This window comes from Mercenaria mercenaria, chromosome 10 (assembly GCF_021730395.1).
Source record: "Mercenaria mercenaria strain notata chromosome 10, MADL_Memer_1, whole genome shotgun sequence".
Lineage (NCBI taxonomy): Eukaryota > Metazoa > Mollusca > Bivalvia > Venerida > Veneridae > Mercenaria > Mercenaria mercenaria.
Window position 1 is genome coordinate 2151101 of NC_069370.1, and position 25377 is coordinate 2176477.

The window sequence follows — 25377 nt, forward strand, 5'->3', positions numbered from 1 at the left end:
ATTTACTCTTTTTTCATTTCATCGCTCTTCGCTCGCTTCAAAAAATGATGATTTAAAAAAAAAAATATTTTAATTTTTTTTTTCATTCGCTCGCCCCAAATATTGTTGAAAAAAATCCAAAGAACAAGACATCAATTTGGTGTGGCCTTACATTAATATGCAGTCAGTAAAATACTATTTCCATTAGCATCAGCATTTAAAGTTTATGTAATCTACCATATTTGGCTGAATTTTCAGACTACTTATTTATATATTTTATGTGAGTAGCACCTGCCAGAGGTAAGAAAAATCTCAGGACAAAGTATCTTTGCTCAAATCATAGAAAACAGTATTTTTGCTCAAACTATCACAGGAAATAAATTTTTCCTCAAATCATCATAGAAAACTAATCTTTGTTCAGATGACATAGCAAACAATGATCTACCTAATCTAGCCACAATGCATGTACATAAATCAATCTAAAATATTTTATAACATATTTGAAAAGGTCCTAAGTACTGCTATATAGGCAAAAGGTAATAGTCAAGTATGTTTGATGAAAAAATATTTCTACTGACCTCTTATCACACAAGAAGGTAATGGACTCCACTGGCTGGTTTGAAGACATGTGACTGTAGCATTACCATTGAGCCTGTACCCTGTATCACAGCTGATAGTAACTGTGGTACCATATACATTTCTCTGAGGTGGTTTATAGGAACCAAACCGTATAGATGACAATGTTCCACAATCTGTAAAATACTGGAATACTAAATGAAGTATCATATTTGCCTTCACAAAATGAACCACTGAGCTGAACATCATACAGATATACATTCTGAATTGAATGATGTAAATTGGTCAGAATTACTCTCCTATCATACTTTGTAACAGTCACATAGAATAGGCATTGGAACTAAAAATACAAACTTCCAAGTAGGCACTACTTATTTCAGATATATGTGTAATTAATTGCATTGAAGTTGTCACAGTCTGACAAAATAATTTAAAGGATCATTTTCTTAGAAAAACTTGTGCTGAAAAAAAATTAGAGGACTGTTCGCTGCATGACTATGTTATCCTGTATTGCATTAACATAGACAGATTAACATTTAAATTGAACTGAAAAACCATAGATAGGATAAATGAACATTATCTACTCAGCAACTTTACTCTGTAAACAGGTTATATAGCTTGGGTAAAGAGGGTTGTGGATGTTTCTATGCAGGACTCCTGGAGCTTGTAACATTTTACTCCAATACACAGAATTAAAACAATCGTTACTGTCTTCAAGTATCAGGATCAATTTTAAGCCTTGAAAATTCTTTTGAACTGTCATAAAATTTTGTAAAGTATTTTCAGAAACATTTACTGCTTACAGAATGGCAGCTGGCAACATACTATGCAGTTCTAGTTATTTAACCTTAAAATTAGGAAGCAAAATCCTTTGAACTGAACAAGGACATTTTTTTTGCTTTCAGGAACAATAGAAAGTGTAAGATAATCACTTACCAATAGTTATACATGTAGGTGTGGTACCTGACCAGCGCCCGTCTGCTGCACAATTTCTACCAGACACACCTTGCAAACTGTATCCAACATCACATCTGTAGACTGCTACACTACCATACAATGAACTACTGTATTCTACTCTCCCAAATACTGGGTCAGGGAGTGATCCACAATCTATATGTATATGAACAAACATTCAGATGATTCAGTACTGCATAAAACACATGATTCAGTGCTGCAGCAAACATACACATGATTGGTATATACCAAATGCACAGGTGGTTCAGTGCTTCAGCTCTGCACGTAACATACAGATGATTCAGAAGTGCACCAAACATGTAGATGATTCAGTACTGCACCCTACATATGATTCAGAACTGCACCAAACATGTAGATGATTCAGTACTGCACCAAACATACAATTCAGAACTGCACAAAACATGTAGATGATTCAGTACTGCACCAAACATATGATTCAGAACTACACCAAACATACGGATGATTCAGTACTGCACCAAACATACGGATGATTCAGTGCTGCACCAAACATACGGATGATTCAGTGCTGCACCAAACATACGGATGATTCAGTGCTGCATCAAACATACGGATGATTCAGTGCTGCACCAAAAACATGGATGATTCAGTGCTGCACGAAATATACGGATGATTCAGTACTGCACCAAACATATAGATGATTCAGTACTGTACTTAGGCAGTACAAGAAGTACAAATAAAATTGATATGTACTAACAGAAAGAAAACAGAAGCATTCTCAGGGCTGATGTCATAATTCATGAATTGTTTTCGACAGACCATCGTATCTAGTCATAAACAATCTGAAAAGAATTACTCTGAAATAAAGATAGCTTAGTAATGTTGATTAATGGGTTTGCAATGTGCAAGTCTCCCCTTCTAATTCAATAAAGACTTTTTACCAAACAAGCAGGTGCTAAACTAGGTCAGGAATCTTTAAGCTGAGAAATACAACTGCTGGTTCCCAGTAAGGAATATCTCTCAGTACAAACCTTCCACAAAAGATATTGGTGATACAAGATACAAGTAAATCTTTTAACGTCATATAACACAACATACATAACAAAGGTATCAATAAAGCTGTAAAAGAGACGTAGATTAACAAGACATAACTAGAAAATGCTTTTGTAAAAAAGCGCATGTCTCCCCCAATGCAAAGTCCTAGGCAAGAAGTCAATAGGTGTCAGGAGCGAAAGTCAAAGAGACACTGATGGTTGGCTGCACTAAGGATCATCTACTTGGCATGTCCAGTCATCCCGCTAAATTTCAACACTCTTGGCCTAGTGGTTCTCAAGTCACTGTTCAGGCTCCTGTGACCTTGACCTTTGATCAAGTGACCTCAAAATAAATAGGGGTCATCTACTCTGCATGTCCAATCATCCTATTAAGTTTCAACATTGTAGGTCAAGTGGTTCTCAAGTTGTTTCCAAAAAATGATTTTACATGAACAGGCCACTGTGACCTTGACCTTTAATTGACTGACTCCAAAATCAATAGGGGGTCATCTACTCTGCATGTTCAATCATCCTATGAAGTTTCAACATTCTGGGTCAAGTGGTTCTCAAGTTATTGATCGGAACTGGTTATCAATGTTCAGGCCCCTATGACCTTGACCTTTAACGGAGTGACCCGAAAAACAATAGGGGTCATTTACTCTGTATGAACAATCATCCTATGAAGTTTCAACATTCTGGGTCGAGAGGTTCTCAAGTTATTGATTGGAAATGGTTTTCCATGTTCAGGCCCCTGTGGCCTTGACCTTTAACAGAGTGACCCCAAAATCGTTAGGGGTCTTCTACTCTGCATGACCAATCATCCTATGAAGTTTCATCATTCTGGGTCAAGTGGTTCTCAAGTTACTGACCGGAAATGGTTTTCAATGTTCAGGCCCCTGTGGCCTTGACCTTTCACAGAATGACCCCAAAATCGTTAGGGGTCATCTACTCTGCATGACCAATCATCCTCTTAAGTTTCAACATTCTGGGTCAAGTGGTTCTCAAGTTACTGACCGGAAATGGTTTTCAATGTTCAGGCCCCTGTGACCTTGACCTTTAATGGAGTGACCCCAAAATCGATAGGGGTCATCTACTTTGCATGTACAATCATCCTATGAAGTTTCAACATTCTGGATCAAGTGGTTCTCCAGTTATTGATCGGAAATGGTTTTCAATGTTCAGGCCCCTGTGACCTTGACCTTTGACGGAGTGACCCCAAAATCAATAGGGGTCATCTACTCTTCATGACCAATCATCCTATCAAGTTTCAACATTCTGGGTCAAGTGGTTCTCTAGTTATTGATCGGAAATGGTTTTCAATGTTCAGGCCCCTGTGACCTTGACCTTTGACGGAGTGACCCCAAAATCAATAGGGGTCATCTACTCTTCATGACCAATCATCCTATGAAGTTTCAACATTCTGGGTCAAGTGGTTCTCTAGTTATTGATCGGAAATGGTTTTCAATGTTCAGGCCCCTGTGACCTTGACCTTTGACGGAGTGACCCCAAAAACAATAGGGGTCGTCTACTCCAGCAGCCCTACAACCCTATAAAGTTTGAAGGTTCTAGGTCAAATGGTTCTCCAGTTATTGCTCGGAAATGAAGTGTGACGTACGGACGGACGGACGGAAGGACGGACTGACGGACAGACGGACGGACGGACAGGGCAAAAACAATATGTCTCCTGGGGGAGACATAATTATAAGCACATAAAGCAAACATTAAGTAAAAAAGCTGCAAAGAAGCAAGGTTAAGGTTAAATTATCACATAACATAAATGCAAAGTAAGAGAAATGCAGAACAATAAGATGTACATAGCATGCAATTCCAAATAGTATCCTTATCATCATCTTACACAGAAATGATAGACTAGTATGACTATAGACAGTATGTTTTTAGGGCAAAACATATAACCGTGCATATTCAACAAAACACATGCACTTTCAAGAAAACACTCAAAATTAGACAGGACAACAGCATAGTACAGCAAAAATAAAAACAAAAAACAATATAGAAACATGCAGCTTAAAGAAAAGCATAAAATGCAAGCAGGTAGCATAAAATTGTGAAACTAGTGCTGTTTGTAAACACATATGCCCTCCCCCAATGTTGACCAGCTGATATGTATGCTGTGATCTTGACCTTCAGCCTAATGACCTCAAAAACAACAGGGGTCATTGTACTGATCAACTTATAGGCAGTCATCTGATGAACCATAGGCCAAATGTTCTCCAGTAATTGATTAAAAACTGGCAATCTTCCTATGAAATTTGACAGCTGTAATCCCATAAAAGAGTCATCTGTTGACCTTAGGCAATAAGGGGCCATCTCCTAACCACAGACAATCATCCTATAAAATTTCAAGGCAGTAGGTCAAAGGGTTCTTTAGTTGTTGAGTGGAAACCATTTCAGTTTCTAGGTCAATATAACCTTGACCTTAAACCTTCTGATTCCCAAAAATATTGGAAGTAATCTACTTCCTTCAACAATCCTATGAAATTTGGTGAGTGTACGTTAAGCGTTCTTCAGTTGCCGTGTGGAAACCATTTTCACTCTCAGTCATGGTGACCTTAATTTTTGACCTACTGAACACCAAACCATAGATGTCATAGGCAATTATCCTATCAAATTTGATATTCCATGATTACTGATTATAGACAAAATGGTCTACCGACCAGTGGACAATGAGCAGAACAAATATACCCCCTCTTCTGTGTAGGGGGAAAAAGGCGTGCATAAAAAGCAAGCAGGACAACAATAATGATATATGCATTGCACATTTACATTTGGGCCCTTGTGAACAGGACCTGGAACCAAAAGGTTGACGAAAATGAATGCTGGTTCCCTGGAAGATATGTCCCTTATTACAGACCTTTCACCAAACAAAGTGGTGGTGAACTGGACCAGGAACCATCTGGCTGACAAATACGACTGCTGGTTCCCGACAAGCTATATCCCTCAGCACAGGTATAGGTAGCAACCTGACCAAATGTCGTCTGACTGGCTGACACCAAACCATTATCAGGGCTCGACAGACCACCACAATCTGAAAATACACTTAAAACAGTTAGCTGGCAAGAATATACATTTTTTGTTTTGGATTCAGCACAATTTTTCAACTGTATTTTACTTTTATAATAGCAGGCAGTTATCAGTGCTCCAAGATTCTGTATCAAAACCTGTATTCTGCAAGTAACTGCCAATTTAGCAACATCAATTAGAGTTTGAAGATGAATGACTTCAGACACAATGTCTTTTATCAATCCTCACAGAGAATATACTCCTTGATCTGGAACTCAACTCACAGCCCAATTACCAGTAGATCTTCACTCCTCCTTTGAGCAAAGGGGGCAGACCAAAGAATACGTCATTCTGGCATATATCCTATGATAACTGTATAAGTTTGCGATGGCAGTTTGACCTTTACAGACAGACATTATTGCTGAAAAGGGATATTTATGTATTTTTGAAAAAAAAAGAAAGATCCACAACACTATTTAACTATTGATTAAAGGAGACAGAAAGAGCCTGATTTGTCAAAGTAAATCTTGCTATGACAACACAAAAAGTCTCAGAAACATGTGACAAAAATCGTCCAATCTAGAATCTGACCATCAAACTCCGAAGTCTTACCTTGTACATGGTAAAAATAAGTAATATTTTTGAAAAGCTGAACATGTCAACTTACAGCAATTTTCAAGCTCTATATTGTATATCACTTTAAATGAATGCCTGTGATAGAGAATGCAATTGTACAAGTACCTGTAACTTGGCAAAGTGGTGCTGCATTACTCCATGTTCCATCTGCCATGCATATCGCTTGACTGCTTCCAAATATTTCATATCCCACACTGCACGAGAACTGTACAGTTTGTCCGTACGTAGTTCCTGATGACTGATCTACATTGCCATTTACAGGATTTTGCAACATTCCACAGTCTGAAACATGTAAGTTTAAAGTAATATGTTGTACAAGAATATCATCTGATTAAGTCCCCACTGGCATGAACTCAGACTCATAGAGGCAGTGTGTACTTGTACACAACATTAAATTACATTTTAAAATGATAGAATCTAGCTGGGCAGAGCTTTTTAATGCCAAGAAATTTATACCAGAATTAACTTTAGTACGGCAATTTTGTTTGGCAAAATACAGTTGAAATTATTGACACAGTAAATACTATAAATTTATTAAATTATTGTTTTAGAAATTCTTTATTTTGGCATTCAATGGGGGCAAGTTTCAGCCAAATGCCAATATAATCCTTCCCAATGATTTCTTCAGTAATGATTCACAATCATTGAGAATGACAGTTTGATCTAGAAACATCTATTTCCACTTGGCACTGATGTAAGCACTTGACAACCTTTTACTGATATGCTAAAAATATGTCCTTAAGAAACAGATGCCCTACTATGGGATGTTAAGGTAAAGATATGTGCATGTCCCTTGTGTAATGACACTCTCACATGGAAATATTTGGTCTGAATCATTAGTAAGACCTTGACCTTTGAAGTGAGGTCTAAGTCCTGCACGGGGCCTGTCACCTTGTTAGTGAATTAGGACCTGAAAAAAGTAAACTACCTTGAATAGATGACCTTTAAATGAGACCTGAATCTTGCACAGGACACTTAATCTTAATATGCTTCATGCTTAAGTTATTTAAATATTCTTCTATGTATATGAAAGTTACAGACCGTACCAGAAAAAATATATGAAATCTTTGACCTCATGTGACCTTGACCTTTGGGCTTGGTGTCTGGGTCTTTTTTCCATGACAGTTGATCCTAAGTTATTTGAATATACATGCATGCTTAAAACTCTATTTTATTTGGCTATTTTTGCCAAGTTATTCTGAAATCTGACCGAGCACGACATAATTATAAGCTGGATGATGCGCAAACGGAAGCAATGACGGACACAACATGCACAGTGCTAACATTAAATGCCCCATTATCAATGGCTACTGCATAAAGATATGTGATACCATATAACAAGCATTTGGTTCCTTGTTTTGGTTTCCATTTCCCGCTGTCAGAACATGTTCTCATCCTTGGACCAGACAATCTATAGCCAGTGTTACATGTAAACTCTGCAATGCTGTTAAACACTGTTCCATTTGTCAAAGACACAGAACCATCAACTGGCTGTGCTATAGAGCCACAGTCTAAAATAAACAGAAGTCTATTATACTGCAAAACACCTTATGCTTGAGATCACAAGGAGAAGAGCAATATGCTCAAGTAATCCAGGGTATTCAGTGATCCAAACAGAATATAAGGAAAATAGCCGATAATAAGAAAAATTACTTGAGAATGCCCAGGGCTTGAGCCGTCAACACTAAAGCCTGCAACCTTTCAATGTATATAAGAGCCATGACAGCCCTAAACTGCGCGCATGAAATATTTTGGGTAAAAAAAACAACAACATTCATTCATAAAGATCAATGCTTGACAGAATAGTATTATGTCCTTAAAATGGTCACCACTAAAAGTCATATCAGATACTAACTCCACACAAAATGTGCAGGTGTAGCTGATGCAAATAATTTTGGAGTGTTCCTTGGGTAGAAACTGGAAAGAGGTGTGAGCACACAATGTTCCAGTGTATAGTAGCCATGATATTTTAAAGTCCAAATAAGAGCCATAACATCTGAAAACAAAAATCCCAGTAATAAAACTTGGTCAACTCAGGTCAGAAGCAAGGTCACTAGATCAAATCATAGAAAAAACTTTGTTTACATACTCAAAGTCACATTTTAATACTAATCTGTTGAGGCAAGAAATCTGATTAAGTTTCATGGTCAAAACTGTGACATTGCTGACAACAACACATGACCAAGGACACGGGAATATACCAATAGCTCAGCTTAAACACTTTGTGCTCAGGTGAGCTAATAATCAGACATGGAAGTCTCAACAATATGGGCATGTCCACTCTAATGTTGATGATGTATACCAAGTTTAATTTCAACTGGATGGAAACTGTCTGAGTTGAGTACACAAGAAAGTGTAATGGACTGACAGACATTTATAACACTATGTGCCACCTGGTTCTTTGACACCAGGGTGTAACACTTACCTTGTAAAGTGCATAATGGTGTTGTATGGGTCCATGATCCCTCCGAACACAGAGAGATATTGGAGCCAGTCATATAGAAACCGTGATCACAGTCAAATATTGCCTGGCTACCAAGACTGGTTCCAGCTGTATAAGTAATAATACCATTGATAGGAGCTTGTAGTTCACTGCAGTCTGAAGAGGAAAATTTGGTTATTTAACCATATAAATGACAAAATAGACTGGTTCATCATTTCAAACTGGACAGAACCACTTATTATTCAAAGGGGTGTTTACTGAAAATTTACTGACTGAATAGCAAACAGTGCAGACTATTTAAGTTCAGTCTGCATGGATGTGCAGGTAGATCTGCACTGGTTGCAAAGGCAAAACCAGTTGCCACCAGCAGGCTAAAGGTTTTAAAATACTGTTCTGTACAATACTGTTATACAGGATAAACCTGGGCTTTTGCCCAGTTGAAGGAACATAAAAGTCAAATATATAGTCAATTACAATATATCTTTCAGAATGGCGCGAGACCAAATAAACCCCAAATCATATGTCATTTGTTAAATGTTTATTATTTTTTCCCCCACTTTTTTCTCAGTAATAAGGAAGCAATTCCATCTTTTTGACTTATACAGAAATGTCACATCAAACATTTATTGCTCATGTCAATGTTAATATTTATGCAGATACTTTCATCAGCAAATAGCTTTAACATTTAATTAAAATTTGAAACATAAATGTTGCTTCTTTCAATATGGAATATACTGTATCCAATATGGACATATGACAATCATATGGTACACAATACAAATCACTGATCAGTAGAGTAAAATAGGTCATGTTATTGTAACATCATTATGCAGAGTGTTTTCAAAATCTATTGATGGATGAAAATAAAAAAAATTCTGGGACAAGAAATAATGGTAACAATTATAAATAATATTTACTATCAAAAACCTTTTACAGAAACAACCAGTATTCAAAGACGATCAACATGTGTCTATTTACAGACTGCTTACCAACTCTAGAACATGATGTCTGTGATTGTACATTGCTCCATTTGCCTGTAGAGAGACATTCTCTAGATGTTGGTCCTCTGAGCTCATACCCTGTATCACACCTGTATGTAGCTAAACTCTTAAACCTCGTACCCTGAGATAGTGCCACTGAACCAAACTGGGGGTCCACCAGTATGCCACAGTCTGAAATAAAATAAACACTGCAAATGATTATGATAATCATTTTTCACTTTTAATCTTTAATTAATCTTGAACTTGGGAGTTTTTTTTTTTTTTTTTTGGAAGAATTACCTTTATCAGCCATAAATATCTAAGTTTATGTCCAAACTTTTGACTAAGAAAAATGCTAAAAATTCTATTTGCATGCCTAATCCCCTAATGCCTAATACCAAGCCATATGTTGAAGTAACACATCATGAACGACAGTATACTGAACCATTTTTCTGTTTAATTAATAAATTTCATATCTTGAGTCATCACTACAATGCAACCTCTCCAGGGAAAACATTCCTTGCTGTAAAAAGATTTTTGCTGTGGTTAGATTTTTGTTCTAAAAAGATCCTAGCAGTAACAAGGTTTAATGTAACAAGGTCCATTCTTTTAACCTTTACCCTGCTAAATTTCTATAATGAACTTGTCCATCTTTCAATTTGGCCAGTACCACTGACTGTTAAAAGGGGTGCTTACCAAATTGATACTGGCTGAATAGCAAACAGTGCAGATCATGATCAGCATGGTAAGGGTTAAGATGTACCAATAACATTGTCTACACAACACCATTTCTTCAGTATGTAAAATAAGTATATACCGGTAAATATGTACAGCATTTTTTCTGTATTCACGTTAACAAAGTAAGTAAAACTTTGACAGGAAAACTTGTATGTTAAAAGTATAAAAGGTATTTACCAATGACAACACAAGTGGGAGTCACAGGGGGATTCCAGGTACCAGTATAATTACACTGGCTGGTTCCCTGCCCTACAAGACTGTATCCCTCTCTACAACTGTATGTAGCCACACTACCAAACGTGGTTCCCATAGAAACGTTGACGAAACCATTGATCGAGTTAAACAATTGTCCACAGTCTGAAATAGCAACCCCAGTTTTAACTACATGTATAAAAATATATTTTGCAACTTTTGTTTGGAGTTTCAATAAGTGATATGTTTAATAGCAAATCAATGACATTTTCACTATAATAAGACAGGGAGGACAAATTACTTCAGACATTGTGGAGTCATTTTCATCTGAGTAAGACTTCATGCACTTCAAGGACGCAACAATTCACAAAATTTAATGCAAATGACAATATAAAATTCATAGGCAAAAAACGTATTTAATGCATAAACAAGAGCTGTCACTAATGGCGACAAATGCCCCCGCAGCACCTTGACCTTTGACCTGGTGACCCCAAAGTTGTACTCAGTAAGTACTATCAGCATGTGAAGTTTGAAGGTCCTGTGGTTCGCAAGGTAAAGTGCCTTCATGCAAAAAGTTAACGTTGGCCCCTATGACCTTGACCTTTGACCTGGTAAACCCAAAGTCAGTAGAGGTGGTGTTCTGAATAAGTACTATCAGCAAGTGAAGTATGAAGGTCCTGGGTGCAGTGGTTTGCGAGTAAAGTGCCTTCATGCAAAAAGTTAACATTGTGACGAACGAACGAACAAACTAACGAACGAACTAACGAACGGACAGACAGTTGAAAACTAATATGCCTCCCTTCGGGGGCATAAAAATAAAGTAATTAATAACAGTATATCACAATCAAGAGCATTAGTCACTATGGCTGCTCTTGGTAATGATATATTACAGTTAAATTACTTTATTTTTTGTGCATTAATTATGTTTTTTTTTTTTTTTAATTCATAATTGTCATTTGCATTAAATAACCAGGAGCATTAGTCACTGTGGCAACCACCTCGGTACCCTAGAGGTAGAGCATCTGCTTCGAGTGCGGGAGGTCATGGGTTTGATCCCCGGCCGCGTCATACCAAGGACGTAAAAAATGGTACTAGTAGCTTCCTCGCCTGGCACTCAGCATCAAGAGGATAGTACTAGGACTGGTCAGCCCAGTGTCAGTATAAGGCGACTGGGTGGTGTATCATGTCACTTGTCTACGGTGTGATATTCCAGTGAGGCAGCACTATAAAGTTGTGCATTGTCCTCACTGCTACAAGTAGACACCGTCGTTCATATGACTGAAAAATTGTTGAGAAAGACGTTAAACCCGAAAACACACACACACACACACACAGTCACTGTGGCATCATACATGTCTCAATGGTGCTATACCTAGACTTACCTAAAAACTATTATTTCAAAATGGTAAAAATCTGCCTTGACATACACAGTTTCTAATTTGATTAACAATATTATTAAGACAAACATTCTGACCAGGTTTCCAGCAGATCAAATACAGTGTGTCCTCTTAAGTAATTACATGGCATTTATTTACTTGACCATGAGATCTTGATTTTAAGCATAGGTGTCACAGTTATGCAGCTGACCTAAACATGTCTTTCAGGAAGTTATATGACATACAGAGAGTCAATAAAGTTTTTTCTGCAATTAGAATTAGTAACTTAGATTTTGACTTCAGATAACCTTGTTTTACAACTGACTTAACCCTCATCATGCTGGACACGACTGATTCTGCCTTGTGACCAGTGTAAATCTTGATCAGCCTGCACAACCATACAGTCTGATCAAGATCTGCACTGTTCATATTCAGTCTGTATCTTTTTGGTAATATCCCCTTAAACAGCAAATGGTACTGTCCAAATTGAAAGACGGACAAGTTCATTATAGAAATTTTGCAGAGTTCATCACAATATTTCCTGCGCAGCTCAATCGCGCAGCAAGCGATAACCACTGTAAAGTTCAGAATTCGCCGCCGAAAGTGCATCATTGTCGGATATGCAGCGCACTCACGCAAAAATATATCGTACGTACAGACAATATAGGTCGTGCATCCATATTTTACCTTTAAAAGTGATGGTGTTTTATTGGAGGAGTAGTTGTAGGAAGTGCTCGAATCGAATACATTGTGGACAGCCAATTTGAAAGTAAACTATTTCGTCCAGTAATGATGCAGCCGACTCCAAGTCAAATAAAATTCCAGAAAATCTTAACGTAGATCTATCTCCTTCAAGTTCAAATGTGACTTCCTAAAATGTTGTTATACTTTTTGTGCCCCATCCCGCATTCCACGTAGTAAGACCAGAGTTATGGCCCTTGACAGTCAAATTGTACATAAAGGGTCTAAACATTTGTGTTGCATGTACCTCAAAAGTATATGCGCCAAGAGTCATGAAACCATACAAGAATTAAATTCAGCATGCGAAGTTGTGCACCAGTGCTTTTATTTGAGGTTTCACTCAGTAAAAACAGATTTATGTCCCTTGACGTGGTCAAATATATACGTAAATGGCATGTGAAAGCTTGTGTAGCACGTTTCTCAAAAAGTATTTGACCTAGAGGCATGCAACCATAAAGGAGCATTATTCCGCATGTGAGTAAGAAAACTGGTTAAGAAACTGATAATAACATTGTGCAATTTGTTTTGTAAGAAAAAAATGTTCATGATTTTTAGGTGGGTGGGGTAATGAAAAAATACTTTTATGGGTGGAGTGAATATTTTTTAATTTTTCTTGAAAACAAGCACGGGTTGATATTATTTTTTTGGTTTAGATTTTTTTGTCTTAGTTCTAGCTCACATAATATAAAATTTGGTAAAATTCTGTCCGCTAGATTTTTCTTATCATTAAGAAATACTTCGTGTTTTTCTCAGTTTCAGATACTTTTGACATCTGTCAAGTGTAATTTTTCTGAGTTAATATATCTATATGTTGACATTTTATGCATAGTTATAGTGGTTTCATTAATTCGGATGCATAAACAGTAACATCACAGTGAAACTTTGAATAAATAATTGTTTGCAGTAGTTTTATTATGACATGTATGTATTGTTTCTTCAGACAAAAATACCGATTTGGTGTTCTAAATAAACTTTGAATATTGAAAAAAGAAGCACGGGTACCTATTATTTTTATTTTTTATTTTAACTTGTCATACATCAATCTATAAATATGCAAAGTTACAAAAAATTCTGTCCGCTAGAAATAATTGTGAAAAACATCTTTAAATCTCATAAGGCAAACATTACGGCCAGGTTTCATGAAATATGTCCTCAGGGAGAGTTAACAGGATTTTTCTATGATCTGAGCTTGTGGTCCATTTCAAACAATTCTTACTGGGTCAAATGTAAAATGGTTTCTGGAGATTTAAACAAACTTTTTCTATCATTTCATGACCTGATATTTGACCTATTTCTAATCTGGCCAACATTTGATAGAGACTGTTACTGTGACAAGCTGTCACAACGATAAGGTAGAATAATTTTGTGGTTTCTAGATCAAAAAGGCTTTTCTATTATTCAACTTAATGACTTAGTTTTTAACCCCAGATGGCCCAGTGTTAAATCATCTGAGAATTTACAGGCAATATTCTGACCAACTGTCATGAAGATTTAGTTCAAGTTGTGACCTCTATTGTGTTTAAAGTAATACTGCTGTTGATGAGCAGAAGGCAAACTAAAAACCAAATTGAAACAATTGTCATTTCTAATATGATCAAATAGAAACAAGAGCTATCACTGAAGCTGATTAATACCCCTTCATGCTGCTTTGATACAGGGAAAGAAACGTTTTGATGATCACCTTTGATCTCTAGAAGTTTGACCTTGACCTTGGACCTAATGACCTGGACTGTGCACTCTCCATGTCTTTATAATGAGATGAAGTTATGATGCTAGTATAAAGAAATTCCTTCCAGTGGTTAAGAGGACACCACAAATCTAAATTATTTGATCTTCTACCTCTTAAGTGTAATCTTGACCTTTAACCTAGTGACCTTGTTCCTGGACATCAATAAGACTCCAATATAGTCCCAATTTAATTTGTATCTAGGGTAATAATACTGTTTCTATATACATAGGTTTAAACAATCTATTTACAGTGATTATGTGGTTTCTGGTAACCTATTTGTGGCGGACTTAACTTTTTACAATCATCTATATGCTTAAAGGTGCAATTAAAATTAAAGCCTACAAACAATCCAAAATATTACCTCTTGGTGAACAGCTCGGCTCTCTGCCTGACCAGGAACCATCTGGTTGACAAATACGACTGCTGGTTCCCGACATAGTGTATCCTAGCTTACATTCATAGGTAGCCACCTGACCAAATGTGGTCTGGCTGGCTGACACCAAACCATTTTCTGGGTTAGGTAATCCTCCGCAGTCTGAAATATACGATCTATAGTTTGTCAACATTATTATACCCCAAAACATAGGAAGTCAGTGGCACAGTGGTAAGCAGGTTGGACTACAACAGCAGCAATCCAGGTTTAAGTTTCGGTTACTGCTGACAGTATTACCACAGCGTTTAAAGCCTGGCGATGTATTTCAGTTGATACTGTTCCCAGCGATATCATTATCATACCCAGAAAATATGTGCGTCATGAAAAATGATATACTGAGACAATTTTGTAATTCTACCGAAAATGGCTACTCTATGGATTTCAAAATAAAAGAATGGGGATTTTTCTCATTTGCTAATTTTTTTTTTTCGGATCAACACAACCATGAAATCCATGAAAATTCATCCCACATGTTGAATACTAATCATTTCACATTAGCTAAACGAAAACCTAAAATTTCTTGGCACTTTAATCAGATTAATGCAAGTAATAGCTGAGAAAATTCAGAATATCTGCATTAGTAATAGGTTCACTAATGACAAGCTGGTCATCATTGCGATTTTAAAGATTCACATTATTTACTTCATAACTCCACCTTTCCACATAAAACTTCTCCTGTCAAAAATGGATAATAACATACTTGTTATCTGGCACAAAGGTGAGGTGGTACTCCAACTCCCATCAGCCATGCACGTGGCTTGCTCAGCACCAAATATCTGATATCCTACACTGCACGAGAAAGTTACTGTCTGACCATAGGTAGTTCCTGATGACTGATCTACATTGCCGTTCAATGGATTACGAAGTATCCCACAATCTGTTCAAAATTAGAAATCTTTACTTCGAGTTATATCAAAATGACCTAGTACTCAGTTTTTACTGAATTTAAAGCAAAAATGATCAGCAATTCAGTTTTTAAGTTTATGTGAATTAAAATTTTGGTGTGGTGTTCAAAAAGATCCAACTAAAAATGAACTTTATCATAGAACAAGCATTGCTTCATTCACCTTCATTTTTTTTAGATTTATATTCACTCTACAAAATTTTGCCACCTGCATTTTGTAATTTACCAACTTGGCTAACTAGCTTAAATAATAAAGTAAACAATATCAACATCTTTAAAAGCATTATATTTCAGATGTTTTTATCTATTTGAAAATGTTTGCCAACAGAGAAATGAAATGACTGAAAACAGTTTTCAACTTACTGCAAATATGTATCGGAGGGAAATACAAGGGGTGGACATGTATGGGGATAATATTACAATTCATGATATCCGTGACCTTGACCTTTGTCTGCCCTTCATCAGACATTCCTTGCCAAATTTTATTGATAATAGGGTAGCAGTTCCGGAGATCAGAAGACACAGTGGACTTTTGAACTCTGCCATAAAACTTGAACAAACAGTAAATTTGACTCAGTGACCTTGACCTTTGAGGTACAGGACCAAAAACTTGTCTGCCATTTATTAAGACTAATCCTCTATGTAAGATCTGAAGATAATAGGGTCGTCAGTTAAGATGTAGTGAAATTGAGAAGCGTGTTCTAAATCTTTGACCTAAAAGCAACACAGTGATACAGAGCAAGTCAAAAACCCTCCAAAAAGTCCAGTAAAAATGAAACCAGTATTACAGGTAAAATACTGAGGATTTCATTGTCTCATATATTGCCCAGTTTACAACTGTACCAGCTTAAAACATCTACTCCAATATAACTATACAAGTACTGCTTTTGATATTCACCTCACCATTTAGTCTTTAACATACCTTGTATTATACATTCAGTGTCCTGGTCTGGTTCCCAAGCCATGTTTTCAGAACAAGTTCTGGTCTCTGGCCCTACCATTCTATATCCAGTGTTACATCTGTAAGTTGCTGTACTGTTTAATCTTGACAAATCCGAGGTGGAGACAGAACCATGCTGTGGATCTAACACACCTCCACAATACAAATCTGTTTAAAACAGTTTTAATGTAACATGAAATAAGGCAAGTGCTATCCTACAGAAAACAACCGTCATGTTCAACACATTCCAAAAAGGTGCTTTTATGGTCTTTTCTAAAGAGAAGGGTCCTTTTGATTCTGACTTCAAAGAGTGGATCCTTTCTAGCATTTTAATGATGACAAATAAAATTCCTGATGCAAAGCTTCACATGCTGATAAACACTCCTATAAAGTTTCACGACTCCAGGACACGCACTTTTCAAGTACAAGAAACACAAACTTTTAGGCCTTTATTACATATTTTTGACTAAGTTAAGGGCCAATACTCTGGTCTGATTTAGTAAAAACCCAAACAAAGTTAAAGGCATACTCCACATGATGAACAACACCTCTATATAGTTTCATGATTCAAGGTTAAACACTTTTTGAGAAACATGACACCAACTTTTATGCCCTTTCTGCATATTTTTGACTACCAAGGGCCACAACTCGGAACCAATGTGCACAACTTCACATACTTAATAACAATCCTATAAAGTTTCATGACTCTAGGTCAAATTCCTTTTGAAAATTTTTGCAACACAAATACAGATGGATGGATGAATTTCCATTGATTTCAGAACATATTTTGTCACATTTTGTCAAAATACAAGGGAGAGTTGTAGAACTTGATTTGTAAACTTACTTTATAATCTCAAATATTTAGTTTCAACCAAAATAAATTTAATAGGTTTCAGAAATATTTAAAGAAATGTCAGTTTTGGGAATTTTTCAAAATTAAAAGGGGAGATAATTTTGTCAAAATAAAAGTTCTCAGAGTTATTGGACTTGGTAAGTGAACTCCAACTTATGATCATACAATTATAATAAAGTTTCAACACAATACATATCTTGGTTACTCGACAGGAGGGGCAATTTGTTTAGAATGAGAGTTATGGGACCTGGTAGGTGAACTTGTCTCATGAAGCTCAAAACATTATTGTATATTTCAAAATAATATACTTTGAAATTGTTAATTTTCATAGAGGACTAATTTTTGTGGATTTTGTCATGGAGTCAAACCACGGAATAAAATCCCAATGAACACGTAAAATTGCCATTCATTTTATGTCCACAAATTTGTATCCCCACAAAAAGAGTCATTTTGGCTGAAACAATGAAATTCAGAACCCATGAAATTACACGACTTCACAGTATATATGGGTTCCAGAGATGGATCTGGACAGGTCGAGCTGAGACACAGTGTGATTCAATACAGACCCCCAACCCCACAAATAAAAGTTTGGTGCAAGTATATTTGGGTCAATGACATTCTCACTTACTGCAGTTAGCAGACACTGCAGGCAGCATCTCTCAGTAGAATATGTCCAAGGGCATAACTACCGTTACGCACAATGCGCACATGTGTATAATTTTTTTGTCAAAGTACCACCCAAAAAACTGCACCAAACAAAGTCAATATTTCAAAAAAAATTTTGGGAGAGGTCCATACCCCCATTGGCGGGAGGGTGACACCCCCTCCCACACTCACCCCGTTTCCCATGCATATAACTCATATCGCCCTAAGTATGCATTTTATGTCTAATAATCTGGAGGCAACACACTGAAATCTTACCATTTATCTGACAGGTAGGTGCTACGTTATCCCAAACACTATTCCCAGTACACACTAGTTCCTGCTGTCCCTGCAGTATGTAACCAAGGTGACAAGAGAAAGTTGCGATCTGTCCGAATGTAGTACCTCCAGGTAGATCTATCAGTCCATTCTCTGGACTAGACAGGCTTCCACAATCTAGTTATAGACAAAAAACAGTTCATTTACTGGACAGAAACATTATCAACAGTTCTGCCTCAACCTTATAGAGAATTTCAATGAGAAGATGACTGCAAAATTCTGAATTTTTATGGGGGACTAAATTTTGTAGATTTCATGGTTATGATAATTCACAAAATTGAACTGTTGATGTAAGATGTTTCTACTTTTATTTTTGACATCTACAAACTTAATCCCCAAAAAACTGTTATTCTTGCCCAAATCGCAAGATTTCATGACCAGTAAATCACAGTAATAAAATTGATAATATTACAGATTTGAACATACTGTAGGTCAAAAACTAGGAAACAACAAAGGGCCATTATTCCAGAAACTACAGACAATATGAAACTTCCCTGTCTTTATGTTAATTAACCTACCAATTTCGAAACCTGGATCACTTTCTCCAATAGTATGAACATATTTTGAGAGATAATGAAAGAGAGGGTTGTAAACATAAGATTTTTTGGGCCATCTTAAACATTGAAATGGAAAGACATGTGAATGCTCCTATATTTTCATTTGCAGCAGACAGAAACTAGAGCTATCAATAAAGGCGATTAATACCCCCTAACACTGCACTGATATAGGGAAGGTAAAACATTGTTATCATGGCCATTGTTCCTAAAGTGTGACCTTGACCTTGGATCTAGTAACCTGGGTTGTTCACTTGGCAAATCACCTTGATAAGGTTAAATAACTAATTCTAGATTAATGAAAATCTTTTCATTAGAAGCAGACACAAATTTATATTTGACCTTTGATCTCCAAAATTTAATGTGACCTTGATCTTGGACCTAGTGAGCAAAATATTTGTGCTCCATACATTATCTTGATAAGGTAAATTAATAATACAAATTTTTAATCAATTTTGCCAGTGGTTCAGAAAACATGGAACTGGCACAAATTTTAGCTATCTGACCCCTAACCTCCAAGTGTAACCATGACCTTGCATGTCCTGTGCATTCTTTGCAAGTGTTCTTGATGAGGTTTATCACTGATACTAGCTTTATGAAAATTTTCCCAGAGATTAAGAAAATATGGAGGGGACACAAAGTTGATCTATAAGACCTTTAATCTATAAGTGTGACCTTGACCTTTGACCTATTGACCTGGGTTGCATGCCTTGTACATCTTCTTGATGAGGTTACTAACTGTTGCTAGTCTTATGAAAATCTTCCAAAAGTTTAGAAGATATGGAGTGGGCACAGTGGACAGACAGGCTTATGGACATGTGTGACTCTAATATAACTCCCATATACTTTGTATTTGGAGGTACTGAAATGTCCATAACAGCAGAAATGAAGATATGACCTGCAGTATACAAGTTCCTGTTGTATAATGTTAGGCGGAAGAGCTGTATACTTATACTGAGTAAGTGTCTATAATGGGGTTGTTGCTTCTTAGCTTTAGACCAGTACTGCTACTCAAAAATCTGTGAAACCTACAAAGAGGTTTTTCTAAACTGGTGTAAACTTAACATGTATAGTATCAACATCAATCTGTTTGATATTCCATACAGACCTATGAGCAAGCATCTAGGGGCCTCTGGTACCCACAGACCCGAGGGCTCGCATGTTCTTGTGTAACTTCCCTCTAGTATGTATCCTGTGTTACATATGTATGTTGCATTTTTGCCATACAGTGTGCCATCTACTGTTGACATCATACCATTGAGAAAACTGCCAGGATATCCACAGTCTATAAATAAAGTACAATTTTTGGTATCAGAATATTATCATGCCATCATCATATAGTCTAAAAGAAATACTGTCTAAATCAATATTACTACCATTAAACCAGTAAATACTGAAATGTTTTAACAAAATAGTAAACATACACCTACTGCAATCAAACTTTCAGTATGAAAAGTGGCTAATGTGAAGTCAGTACATTTTTAAACCATTCTACCATCTTAATTACTTTTTAATTTAAGCTCACACAGACACAATTTATAGGTCATGTGGCAATGTTCTAGAGCCACTGTCCTTCCATAAGCCATCTGGATGGATTTGTCACATGAGAAATTCAATGCCCAAGCCAGGCTCAAACTCACATGGGTGAGGGGCAAGTGACTGGAAGTCAGCGACCTAAACCAATAGCCCACAGAGTTACAGATCAGCAGTATATATTCAGGGTTTACTGATCTCATCTGTTTAAGTTGAAACAAAACACTCACAATTTCCTTATATTCCTCACCTAAGCACCAGATTAATTAGGAGAAGAAAGTTTTTAAAACTAAATAGTTCTATGGGAGTCATATATTCTAACAGACTACATGTGTGTCCACAGTACACTGGTGTCCCAACTTCATTTCACTGTACTGGGTTTCTTGACTCTAGGTGAAATCATATTTTTTAAGATAACTAACAAACACGGAGTTGCGTTTTCAAAATGCAAAATCAAACCCCCAGGTTATGACCAAAGATGTTGCTTTTTGAGGTTTTAATTTCAAAGGTGAAGATTATTGAAGGTAAAGGTTATTAATATACAAGTCAACTTGTAGGTCTTACCATACCACAAGGCTTGTTGCATGCACTAAATTGGGTCATTTATGTGGGCTGTAGGACCACAAATGTTATTGAGGTTTTAAGTTAGAAGGTAAAGGTCATATGATGGTGAATGTCATTTATACAAGTAAGTTTGCAGGTCCTGCCATAAGGATTGTTGTGAGTATGAACTAAATCAGGTCATTAGTGTGGGCTGTACGCAATCTGGTTCATACTGGCGGATGGGTGAACAGACAAACTGACAGATTCCTGAGGGCATAAAAACTAGTCTTTATTTCTAACAAATGAGTCCCTAGTGCTTTCACGTCAGTATAGTAGAAAACCCTTAGAATATGCCAATTTAAAATCATACAATGTTTGGCTGAAGTAGCAGTTCTAGATAGGCAGTCATACAATGCATCATTAGATGGACAGACAAACATGAGTCAGACTAATTAAGAAAGAAAATAAAATTTAATAAAATACAAATAATTTTGACCATTTACTACAAATTTCTAATAAGGAGCAACATATGACAGAAGGACAAACTGCCAGAAAATCCTCATTGGCAGAAATATTTATAGCTCATGACTTTTTAACTATTAAGGGCTAAGTCTAAATAATAAACAGAGAATAATAAGTGCATCTGTTTAATTAGCACTTTTGGTGCAAATGATAGGGATATGTATGTTATGTAGGGAAATCTAAGTCCTAGACAAAAATATATTCAAATGTTGTTACCATTTTTCAGACTTTATCAAGTTGGTGTTTTTTTTCACAGTTTAAATAAAGACGTTTAAAATTTATATAACACAATTTATTATTTCAAAAACATGTGAAAAGAAGGGTGAAACTCTGAAGTGCTGTTATAACATGTTAATATTGCCACAACCAAAATACTACCTGTTTCGGGATCTGGTCTGTAATCAAATATAGAATGATGAAAAACACAATCTTCCATGTTCAGACATGATGCGACATGTCATGACCAGGACTTCAGACATGATGCTATACATCACGACAGGGACTTCAGACATGATGCTGTATGTCATGACCAGACATTTCAGACATGATGTTTCATGTCATGACCAGTACTTTCAGACACGATGCTATACATTATGACTGGGACTTCAGATATGATGTTCAATGTCATGACCAGGACTTCAGACATGATGCTATATGTCATGACCAGGACTTCAGACATGATGCTATATGTCATGACCAGGACTTCAGACATGATGCTGTATGTCATGACCATGACTTCAGACATCGTGTTATATGTCATGACCAGGACATCAAACATGTGGTTATATGTCAATGGTACAACATTAGACATGTGGTTATATGTCAAGACTACGACATCAGACTTGATGTTTTATGTCAAGATTATGACATCAGACTAGATGTTCTATGTCAAGACTATGATATCAGACTTGATGTTCAATGTCAAGACTATGACATCAGACTTGATGTTTATGTCAATATGATAACATCAGACATGGTATGTCAAGACTAGGACTACTGACATGGTTTATGTCATGAGAAGAAATTAAGACATGGTTACATGTCATGACTAGGACTTCAGATATGATTCTATATGTAAAGACTAAGATTTCAGACATGATGTTTTGTGTCATACTATGACTTCAGGTATGTTTTCTGTCAAGACAAGAACGTCAAAAATGATGTTATAATATTATGTCAAGACTAGGTGTTCAGATATGTTTTGTGCCATGATTAGAACTTCAAACATGATGCTACATGCCATGTATATAACATTTTATTTTATAGCAATATAGAAGTAACAATGTATAAGTCCCTAACAGAATTTACTTTGATACTTACATACAGCTAGGTAGATCTGCCTCAAGCTGACAGATATAACCAACATCACATGCACCATTTGCTGCTACGAAGGTTTTACAGCTTAAACTTTCCTCTGTCATAGTATCAAGGTTTACTGCAGGGAAACAGAAAAACAAAAAATTTACCTTTAGCACTCTAAATTTCTAAAATGGACTCATCCATCATTCAATTCGGGCAGAACCATTCATTATTCAAAGGGGTGTTCAATGAAAATTTACTGACTGAATAGCAAATAGTGCAGACCATGATCAGACTGCACTGATATGCAGGCTGATCTTGGGCTGCTCTGGTCGCAAAGGCAGAATCACTTGCCGCCAGCAGGCTAAACATTTTCTGCTGGGTCCACATACATCTCTGTAGACTACAGTTATCAATGTTGAGCTTTGCAACTTCAATATTTCACTACCAAAATGGTATTTATTTATCAAGATACTAGCAGACAACTGGTGACCATATACAACAGAAAAGAACACATTTTAACCATTGGTAACAGTGCACAACAAAAATACATTTTAACCACTATACAATAGAAGAAGACTGTCAGACCATTGTTAACTCTGCACAGCTACTGTGAGATAACTTACAAGATTTTCTAAAAAAAAAACTGGAAGAAAAATTTACAGGATTTCTCCTCTGCTGTGAGATGACTTAGCAAAATTTTCTCAAATAATGTGAGATAATTTAAAAGGATTTTCTCTTATCTGCAAGAAAACTTGCAGAAAACTTTCTGTTGTGAGATGCCTCACCAGATTTTTCTCCAGTACTTTTGAGATTACTTACCAGGATGTCTCCAGTACTGCGAGACAACTCAGGGCTTTCTCCAAAAAATGTGAGAAATGTACCAAGATGTTTTATTACCAAAATGTTGGAAAAAGAAACAAGAATTTTCTCTGATACTATAGGATGACTCCAACATTGTGAGAGGACTTACAAGGATTTTTTAAGACTTATTAGGATTTTCTGTGAGAAAACATCCCATGATTTTCTTTTAAGCTTCTTTTAAGCTAAGAAATATTTAAGAAAATTTACAAGGATTTTCTCCAGTACTGTGAAATATTTTACTAGGACTTTCTGATATTAGAAAGCAAATTTCTGGGATTTTTTCAAACTGTGAAATCAGGAATTTCTCCAATACTGACAGCTCAATTACTACGATTCCTTCAAAACTTTGAGACTGCTTACCTTAATATTTCTAGGATTTTCTTTAAAACTGAGAAGAAATACCAGAATGTTATGTGATATTATGAGATAACTTACCAGGACTTTCTCCAGTATCATGCAATGACCTACCAAAATATAATCTGGTATTGTGAGATAACTTACAAGGATTTTCTCCAGTACTAGGGTTTTTTCTTGACAATGTGAGATAATTTATCATTTTTTTTTCAATTATACGTGATAAATTTCTGGGATTTTCTTCCAAACTGAGATGACTTAGACCCTGCTAAGTAACTTGCATGAATTTCCTCTTAAATACTGCCTAACTTACCAGGCTCTTCTCCGATACTCATATCTGTTACAGCTAAGCTCTCTCCCAGTATTTCAACTGCAGCTCCCTTGGCCAGACTGACAGTAGACTGTGCAAACTCCTGAGCTGAAGTCTCTGTATTTGGTATAACAACTGTGTAGTTTATAACCAGACTACCAAAACTGAAATTATTTATTCACTGAAAATCATCTTCAACATAGATTATGTAGCAATAGAATGCTTTCAATGACAAATCAAATGTAACTAGAGCTATCACTGAAGGTGATGAATATACCCCCCCCCCCCCCCCCCCCCCCCCACTGACACTGTACATTGCAATTTGATGCACACAAGATTGCATAATTATGTGGACTGTATGTATAACAAAAATCAAAGTCCCATAACTCTGCAGAATATTTTTCTAAAAGAACCTAACATGCGGCATGCACAAGTAAGGTTGGTACTGAGCACTTGTGTGAAGTTTCATTAAATTGTTTGCAAATGTTCGGGAGATTAAGCACGCACAAGACTGCATATGCAGACTATGTATATAGTATAGTAACAAAAAACAAAGTCCCATAACTCTGCAGAATATGTATCTAAAAGAACGTAACATGCAACATGCACAACTAGGGTTGGTACTGATCACTTGTGTGAAGTTTCATTAAATTGTGTGCAAGGGTTCAGGAGATTAGACACGCACAAGATTGCATATTCAGACTCTATGTATATAGAATATTAACAAAAAACAAAGTCCCATAACTGTGCAGAATTTTTTCTGAAAGAACCTAACACAACCATGCACCACTAGGGTTACTACCGATCACTTGTGTGAAGTTTCATTAAATTGTGTGTATGTGTTCAGGAGATTTAGTGCGCACAATATTGCATATGCAGACTGTATGTATATAGTATAGTAACAAAAAA

General features: G+C 36.3%; 3 protein-coding genes across 3 annotated transcripts in view; all 3 read right to left on the bottom strand.

The window, feature by feature from the left end:
- The window catches only part of LOC128559747 (sushi, von Willebrand factor type A, EGF and pentraxin domain-containing protein 1-like), a 58780-nt gene extending 43145 nt beyond the window's left edge, over window positions 1-15635 (bottom strand). Inside the window, exons 1-10 of the mRNA XM_053552121.1 lie at window positions 15512-15635; window positions 14740-14927; window positions 10518-10697; window positions 9612-9794; window positions 8605-8778; window positions 7511-7690; window positions 6285-6461; window positions 5395-5568; window positions 1492-1665; window positions 558-731 (exon numbers count right to left, since the gene is read on the bottom strand). Of these exons, the coding sequence (XP_053408096.1) occupies window positions 558-731; window positions 1492-1665; window positions 5395-5568; window positions 6285-6461; window positions 7511-7690; window positions 8605-8778; window positions 9612-9794; window positions 10518-10697; window positions 14740-14815 (1492 nt within the window). The 5' untranslated portion in view covers window positions 14816-14927; window positions 15512-15635. The remainder of the gene's footprint in view (window positions 1-557; window positions 732-1491; window positions 1666-5394; window positions 5569-6284; window positions 6462-7510; window positions 7691-8604; window positions 8779-9611; window positions 9795-10517; window positions 10698-14739; window positions 14928-15511) is intronic.
- On the bottom strand, window positions 15450-19246 carry LOC128546278 (E-selectin-like). The gene is made up of 4 exons (XM_053516657.1): window positions 19195-19246; window positions 18430-18606; window positions 16638-16823; window positions 15450-15688 (listed from the first exon to the last, which is right to left on the bottom strand). The coding sequence occupies exons 1-4, from the start codon at window positions 19244-19246 to the stop codon at window positions 15450-15452; spliced, it is 654 nt and encodes a 217-aa protein (XP_053372632.1).
- Window positions 18477-25377, bottom strand: part of LOC123559912 (CUB and sushi domain-containing protein 3-like) — a 156775-nt gene continuing 149874 nt past the window's right edge. The window contains exons 61-64 of the mRNA XM_053516658.1: window positions 24472-24632; window positions 22962-23076; window positions 20152-20328; window positions 18477-18606 (exon numbers count right to left, since the gene is read on the bottom strand). Of these exons, the coding sequence (XP_053372633.1) occupies window positions 20241-20328; window positions 22962-23076; window positions 24472-24632 (364 nt within the window). The 3' untranslated portion in view covers window positions 18477-18606; window positions 20152-20240. The remainder of the gene's footprint in view (window positions 18607-20151; window positions 20329-22961; window positions 23077-24471; window positions 24633-25377) is intronic.

Excerpts from the sequence above, each read along its gene's own strand:
- LOC128546278 (XM_053516657.1), bottom strand. The coding sequence starts at position 19,246 with ATGGCCATGATAACAATGTTTTACCTTCCCTATATCAGTGCAGTGTTA. Across the intron at positions 18,607-19,194 it reads TATCAGTGCAGTGTTAGGGG|ATTGTGGAAGCCTGTCTAGT; the intron begins GTATTAATCGCC and ends GTCTATAACTAG. Across the intron at positions 15,689-16,637 it reads CACTGAATGTATAATACAAG|ATTGTGGGATACTTCGTAAT; the intron begins GTATGTTAAAGA and ends AATTTTGAACAG.